Source organism: Triticum dicoccoides, chromosome 7A (assembly GCF_002162155.2).
Source record: "Triticum dicoccoides isolate Atlit2015 ecotype Zavitan chromosome 7A, WEW_v2.0, whole genome shotgun sequence".
NCBI classification, from domain to species: Eukaryota; Viridiplantae; Streptophyta; class Magnoliopsida; order Poales; family Poaceae; genus Triticum; species Triticum dicoccoides.
Genome location: NC_041392.1, coordinates 713,579,301 through 713,587,151, shown reverse-complemented (window position 1 = coordinate 713,587,151; position 7,851 = coordinate 713,579,301). Strand labels below are relative to the sequence as shown.

At 46.4% G+C, this 7,851-nt stretch overlaps 2 protein-coding genes across 5 annotated transcripts in view; both read right to left on the bottom strand.

The window, feature by feature from the left end:
- Positions 1–1,164, bottom strand: part of LOC119331954 — a 7,486-nt gene extending 6,322 nt beyond the window's left edge. Inside the window, exons 1-3 of the mRNA XM_037605130.1 lie at positions 1,033–1,164; positions 927–947; positions 754–840 (exon numbers count right to left, since the gene is read on the bottom strand). Of these exons, the coding sequence (XP_037461027.1) occupies positions 754–777 (24 nt within the window). The 5' untranslated portion in view covers positions 778–840; positions 927–947; positions 1,033–1,164. The remainder of the gene's footprint in view (positions 1–753; positions 841–926; positions 948–1,032) is intronic.
- A 3,941-nt stretch (positions 1,165–5,105) lies between these two features.
- LOC119329803 overlaps positions 5,106–7,851 on the bottom strand; it is a 6,961-nt gene continuing 4,215 nt past the window's right edge. For all 4 annotated transcript variants that reach the window (XM_037602897.1, XM_037602898.1, XM_037602899.1 and 1 more), the window contains 4 exons: positions 6,769–7,027; positions 6,488–6,682; positions 6,134–6,413; positions 5,106–5,406 (listed from right to left, as the gene is read on the bottom strand). In XM_037602897.1, the coding sequence (XP_037458794.1) occupies positions 5,375–5,406; positions 6,134–6,413; positions 6,488–6,682; positions 6,769–7,027 (766 nt within the window). In that variant the 3' untranslated portion in view covers positions 5,106–5,374. The remainder of the gene's footprint in view (positions 5,407–6,133; positions 6,414–6,487; positions 6,683–6,768; positions 7,028–7,851) is intronic.

Sequence of the window (7,851 nt, the reverse complement as noted above, 5' to 3'; positions counted from 1 at the left end):
GTTAGTTAGGAAAGTTACGTTAGTCTTGGTAGACCTTATGTAGGTGTAGGATTATCGAGTGTAAAAAGGAAGAAAGACATGACCAACAAACTTAAAATCAAGCCAGCAAAATTAACCCTTCACAGGATTGTCGCAGGATCCAGAGGGTGAAACAAGCTGAGAAACATCAAAACCGGACTTTGTGCTCTAAGTTTTTGGTGTTCTTATAACATTTTCATGTTGTTGTTGACTGTTTCGAGATGACCCTGACCAAACTTACACGAGTTTCTGTAAGACCCCTCTTTCCTATGGGTGATCTGAGTTTATCAATTTTCGGATGTCGTCCCTCGTTTTCAAAGATTTAAACTAGCAACGGTTGTATAGTACACTAGCAAAACAACACACATAACGGAATTGGTCAGCATGAAAAGGATCTTGTCGATGCACACCAATAATCCACCGTCTCCAGAAATTCGGGGGCCCGGTGTAAAATGCAAAAAATTAGGCCTAAATTTTTTACAAGTCATATACTCCCTCTGTAAACTAATATAAGAGCGTTTAGATCACTACTTTAATGATCTAAACGCTCTTATATTAGTTTACAGAGGGAGTACTAAATAACCAATATAACTAAAACATTCTCCTACTTAATTATATATACAGTATATAATTGAAGTATGCATTATTGCGTATAGTATTCAGAAGTATATATCAAATATTAATACCAGAAGAATAAATGGTACTACTAAACTGCATCGATAGTGACTCACTTACCAGATCGTCTAGGGTCAAATTCATGGAAGAACTCGGTCTGTAGGAGATGGAGGCAACGTGATTGCTTATTTTTCAAGTACCCATGCCCTTCAGAAACAAGAGGTAAATAAAAAATTGGACACATTAGACGCACATCAAATTTAACTCGCAAGTTCGTCCATCTCTCGCATTACCTTCGTCTCCTTCCCTTCAACCTGCAGCAGGACAAAAAGCTCCACCCATAAATACCAATCGACACATTGGAACGAGAGAAGCGAGCGGAATCAAGAATCCCCAAACCTTTTTGTTGTTTTCTTGCACTCCTCGATCAGGCCTGCCCTCAATCAATCAGAGCTAGAAGTAGCAGTGACCAAGGGGATCCAATCAAGATGAAAGAGGTCGAAGAGGTTTCCTATCAACGCGGAAGCAGCACATCCCCTGATCCCCTCGCAGACATGATCGATCGAACCGGTCTCGGGGTTCTGGATAATGACCAGGCGTACAGGCCCAGTTCGGGAGAGCGATGGAGCCCAGTTAACTGCTGGCTCCAACCATTGACGAATAATGAAAACGGCCCAAACTCAGAATATATACATTAACCATATGGCCCAAATCGGGGCCCCTGAAATTTGGGGGCCCTGTGCGGTCGCACCGCCCGCACAGGCCCCTCAACGGTTATCCTATGATGCATATGGATGATAATCATGTCGATGGTCAACTTTGACCGGTGTGCATCAATCCTACAGCAGAGGCAAATTGAAAAGCTTCAGTCAATATTGCAAGTTTGATTGCAACGAAAATGTAGTTATCATATGTGTCACAACAGAGAATTAGTTCCCGTTGATGTCCATATATAGGATGGTCTTAAACCTCTGCATAGCACTAGGGATTCTGTTGAGATATTATTCACAACAAGCTCCTCTAGTGACGGTGAGTTCACGCTTAGGTCGCAAGTCTCGAATAAAATATCATTGAGGCGGAGCGCGCAAGCGCGGGTAACATGAAAGAAAAAGGGTCGAGGTCGGGTATTATAGTGCTAAAGGGAGAACGTCTCGAGCGCATGGAACTCAACGCTAATTGGCATAAAGCGGATGACGTAAAGAATAGTCCAAAAATAACCGACGTGGGGGCGGCAACCAACGACCCTCCCACTCGCCTCCTCTGGCGACTCGGGGGCAACCCTAATCCCGCCGCCGTCGGGCCACCTCACATCCCCTCCCTCCCGCTTCGCCGCCGCCAGAGAGGACGTCGGCGAAGCTGTGCGCGCCCCAGGGATGGCGGCGGCGGGGCTCTTTGCGACGGTGCTCGTGAGCTGGTGGAGGTTCCCTCGCGGAGGCGCTGCGAACTGGCGCAGCAGGGGCCTACGGCGGCGTCGGCGAGTGGATCCGGGGTTGGCCAGCCCGGATCTGATGCATGGTGTGGCGGCGGTTGCGGGCACGCGGGGGCCTCCCTGCTGGCCGCGTCATGGGCGGGCGGCGTTCCTGCGTGGCCGTCTCGAGGCCTCGGTGGTGGGCGCGTTGGGGCTCTGCAGTGCACGCTGCGTGGAGGCGGAGAGGGGCGATGCTGACCGCTGGTGGTGGTGTGTCGCAGCGGAGTGCGTAGGCCGGTGGCGGTTTGGTACTCTTCACTGTGGTGGCTCAAGCCAGTTCGTCCGTGTTGTCCGGAGATGAGGGCTGAGGGCCGGCGCATGGCAGGTGGGTTGGTGGTGCGACGGCTTGCCGGATCTGGCAGCGGAGATGTGGCACATTCTGGTGGCGGCGGCACCGGCTGGAGGCAGCGGCGGGTTCCCACGGCAGGTCGGTGACGGCACTGCGATGGCTCGACCAAGTTGGAGTCTTGCGAGCAGCTAGTGGTCGTCATCTCTGTGCAGCGTGGCGAGCGGCGGTGCTCTCCTGGTGGTGCTGGCCTGGGTTTCTCGCGTGGAGAGGCAGGTCCGGTTGTCACAAGGCCGTCCCTTGGAATGGGCAACAAACGTTGCAGGCAGTCTTGGACCTGGCCGGAGGTGCTGGTTGGCTGCAGTTCCTCATGTAGGTGGGAGTGGATGGTGTGGTTTCCCTGCCTGGCGTTCGGTCCTTGGTGCTCGTCTTTGCAGCTACATCGGGAAGTGTTGTGGTGGTGGCGGTGTGAGGCTTCTTGGACGTGCTATCAATTCCTTGGAGGCGGGGTGATGGGCGATGCGCGGATGAAAATCTTGCACGGCTTCTACCGGGTCGGCGGCGATGGCACCTGTGGATGTCATTCCCCTTCTTGGAGGCGACGCCGGGCGTGTTCGCCTTGTTCTTCGTGCTCCTGGAGTTGGTGGATGTCTCCGGGCGAAAGCCACGATTCGATGGATCGGCATGATGGCGGCATCCTTGACATCGTTCCTTTGTTGGGAGCATGGTGTTTGGAGACAAGGCTGACTCCTCGTTGCTCTCCTCCGGTGTTCATTGTGGTCCTTTTTTTGATCCTCAGCGGCGCTATGCACGTCCGCTGTCGGTGTGTCCAAGACGATGTCTTCCCGGGGCGGATCGAGTCCCGCCATTCATCTGCCACTTCCTCTCAGGCGCGAAGGATGGATGGTGCATCGATAAGAGAATATCTGCGGAAGTTGTTGGTCTTCGGGCGTGTTGGGCGTCAGTTGAGATGCGGTGCTTTGTGTCACTTTATGATAGGCTCTTTTGCGTTGTAGCTTGTTCGGCGGTGTTGTTTGTCTTTGTTTTGGTTGGTTGTGGTGTTCGTGCTACGCTCGTTGTTCGCATTGAGTGGTAGCTTTCTTGTAACTGAAATTCTACCAACAACTTACTCCCACAAGGTGCAACCTTCGCATACCCCGACAAAGTTGCTAGTCGTCGAGAAGTCCGAGCCAAGCAGGAACCCATGCATGCTATACCAGCACCAACTACAACAATGCCACCAAGATCGACGAGGCACGACGGCGAGGGTGGGCGTGGCTAATGAAAAAGCCACATTTACAGTGGTGCATGTACCGACATGGACATAGGTTCTGCAACTGCCCACACACACCACCATTATCATGCATGGAGAACGCAAAATGAAGACGACAAAAGCGACAAGGATGACCCTAAGGCTCAATCAAAGTTATCCAATGAAGCAACCTGCGAGAGTAATTAATCTGGAACCTTCCAAGGCCCCGAGAACCAGCAGATCACACAAACCCACAGTCAGGCTGGGCGCTAGTAGGCCACAGAGCACAATTATTTTGGGGATCTTGTAACCGTATTCCAATGATATTAATTAAATACATTTCCCTACCATATTCCTTTGTGTACTACGATACACTACACTCACGCATGAAAAAAATACACTCCCCTATTCTCTTCTCCATGGAGTTAGATTTTTCTCATGTCAAACAGATGTTTCAACATTTTATAATAAAATCATGCTTGCTTGCATATGCTAAAAGGCTTCAAATTCCTTTTCAAAAAAAAAATCCTAACCATACCAGGCTTTACCTAGTCACCACCTAGTAATAGAATGAACACTAATGCATCATCAAAAAATTACTTTCGGATGTTCGTAGGATAAGTAGCTTAGAAAACATGCCCAAAAGCACACAATTTGAAGAATCAAATGGCTCATACCCAAAGTCAAGCAGCATCAATCACATATGCATTAGTATACATAAATCAATTTGTTGTTTGACAATGAAGCGAACAAAATTAATACAAGTGCTATTTTGCAAAGGCCACAATGTCGTGGCTTGTGGCAAAGACCGCCATGAGGGAACTGCAAAACAATACTGTATGGAGTGGCATGACGACAAGGCAAATGCCATACCAACAAATTTCTATCGTTTTCTTTTTCAGATGAATTTCCAAAATTTTCTATATACGTTCTTCAGTTAATTAGCTTTATATCTTAATTGTTTTAATTATCCTTTGTCTAATTAGCAAAGAATAGATATGTACTCAAGATCTAATAATGTAATACTCCTGTTGTAAATTGAGATGTGTACATAAAATCAAGATCAAAAGATGAAGGTTAAAGAGTTGTCTTTAGTGTGCCGAGTCATTAGTGTGTTTGATGATAATATATACATATATCCAAACCAAATAATAGCAAATTAAGTACAATTGGATGCATGTGTTTGTTCAGTGCAGGCATGGCAGAAACTTGTGAGGACAATCATTCCAATGGCTTTACAAAGTGATAAGCAAGATGCATCTTTTGTTCATGCCTTAGTTAGAAAAGAGAGGAAATGGAAGATAATTTGCACTTTAGGACGCTGAGCTAACACACAACTCATTTGGTTAATCTAACTAGAGATATAAGCATAAAGAGCCACAAGGCGAAAATTCATTGCTTCTCAATCCAAACATGCGTCGCGTCATCAAAATGAAACACCACAAACAACAACTGAGACTACAGTCTTAGCAAAATCACTAGCTTTGAAAATTTACTGGTATAAGTTGAGTGCATTAACTTCTTTAATTTAGCGAAAGATATACCATTCAAAATTTAACTGAGTACCATATATATGTAGTAACAATAGTACACACTGGCAAAACAATGCACATGTAATCAGTTGAAAGCAACCAAGTGAAGTCTTGAGACCAGGTACTAGAGTTGGATATCAAGCAAAATGATGATCTTGTCGGTGGACACCAAGAATCCACGTAGAAAAGGATGAAATTCATGTTTACGGGCAGTCTTGGCTATGATGCACTAACCCTGCAACAGAGGCAATTGAAATTCTATGGTCAGTATCACAAGTGTGCAAATGTAATCATCGTATGTGTATGGATTGTTCTCAGTTGCAAATAAAATACAACACCTGCTAAGAGCAGAAGGAAAGAAATAAGAAGTACATGCCCATTTTTTTAACTGGCATTAATAATTAGTGCCAACCCCCCAAGGCCATTGAATTTCGGTAAGATAGCTTTGGCTAACCAAGAAAGTAAAACACTACCAATCAAGACCAACACTTGGAGCCTTGGCGCGGGTCGGCGGGTATTGCAAACATTTTATCATACTCTAGCTAGCCAACTGGTTGACGCCTACTTCTTGCTAACCTATAAACTAGAATACAAATGCAAAGCACAAGGGTGTGATCAGCATAGAAGATTGCAAAATGCAAAAGAGCGACAAATGTAAGAAAACCCGGATAAAGATAATGAACTTTTGGTTCTGAACCATTCCAACATAGAATTTCTATTTACACAAACATATGAGGGTGTGGGCACACAAATTCCAAAGGAACGTAACATGATTAATTAGCCAATTATTGGGATACATGCACAACTAAACTATATAATCAGGATGTCAACACCACATTTTAAGAACCGTAAACATATATAAAGCGATGAAAGCTTGACAGTCCAAACTTACAAGAAGTAACACTGATATCTCTATTTAGTGTAGGAGCATTCTAATCATGCATGACAGACGGAATACTCACCAGAGCTAAGATAAAGATAGCATTTCACTGAAGAGTTGACCCTGGAGATGTCGTATATTGTGGTGCATCCATTTTCACTTGGTAAGACCTCATGTGACAATCTCAGAATAATTCTTTTAAGCATTGGTGCACATATGAGTATTAGTTCCAATAAATCAAACTCATGATCCTCTCCGTTGAAGCCATTAATTTCGACTTCTTCTAGAGCGGTTAAGGAGATAGTTTGGGTTCTCCAATTCATGGGCACACAAGGACAATCCATTGGACATTCTTCTTTCACCTACAACAAAACACTAAATGAAAACTACTACACCATATATTTTGGTAATATAGTCAAAGTGGAGAATTAATTACCACCGATCTCAACAGAACGATCTTCAGCCTCTTCATAGAACTAGCAATTCGATTAATCGTAAGGAGATAAAACACGAGTGCTCCAAAAATATGTCCTCCTGTTTGTACATATAGCTTCAAATGAGAGAAGTTAACAATGATATGCTTCTCTATCTCCTTTGCAAAGGTGGGTTCATGGGGAAGAAGTGACAACTTCTGGAAAAAAATAGGCAAAAAATATGTCATTCACTAAATTTCTTTAGTCAGGTAATCTAGTAAATTTAGCAGGACAAGAGGCTCACCGCGCAGGCATGAATACATAGTGAACGCAATTTTCCTTGCCTCCTTGTCGTGGGCAACCTTAGAAGCTCGAGTTTCCAAAGGCCAAACACAATAGAGTCATCGCTGTAGGTGCAGTGCCACTCGACCATCTCCAGCATTGGGGCCAAGACGGAAACATTCTTGAGCTCCGGCAATGGAATAAAGATCATCGTCAATTTCTTAAGAATGGGGGCAACAATGTTGACACATTGTTGCCCATATAGTGTCCACAATAAGCTCCTGCAGCGACGAAGAATTCACCCTCAAGTTCCATGTCTCAAACAAAAGGCTGCTAAGGTGGAGCGTGTGCACGTGTGGGCAGTAGGAGAGTAAGGCATCAAGATCGGCTTTGCAGCGCGAAAGGGAAAGCGCTTCGAGGGCATTGAATTTGATGTCAGCTAGCACACAGTGAATGATGTCAAAATTCTCCAACACGATGGAAGTGGCACGGTGGAAGCAAGGCAAATCGACGATGATGGATTGGTCTGATATAGAGCGCGAGGGGAGGGTGATGACAAGCTTTTCTGGGTCGAGCGGCGCAGCAAGGCGCAACATTGAGTTTACGCTAGGACTGTCGACCCTATCCTGCTCGGAGACATGGATTTCCAGGAGGGAAACAACAGGGGAAGGATGAGCGTAGCAGCTGAGCACTAGTTCGATCGAGTCGAACATGATGTCGCGAAAGATAATCTGGCGGAGGCTGGTCCAGAGGCCACGCCACCGGCATGATAGGACGCCGGTGCGCACCGCGGCACCGATGCAGGTTAGCCGTGCGAGGATGAGGAGGAGCAGGTCGTCTTGGAGCATGCTGATGCGATCCGGTTCAGCGCTTGGACCTAGTTCTTGCGAGAAACGCATATGTCCAGATCTCAGATCCATCCAAAGCGTTGCAAAACACAACCTTTCCCCCTCTGGCAAAGATAGTGGGGTGGTGGTGGAAGAAATCAGAAGGGGAGGCTGGGGAGAGGGAACGAAGGGGAGTAGAGTGCAATGGTGGCGGCGGCGGCGGCGTTCGGTAGTGTCGAGAGGGTGGAGGCAGCGGTGATTTGGTGGTGATGGTTGGT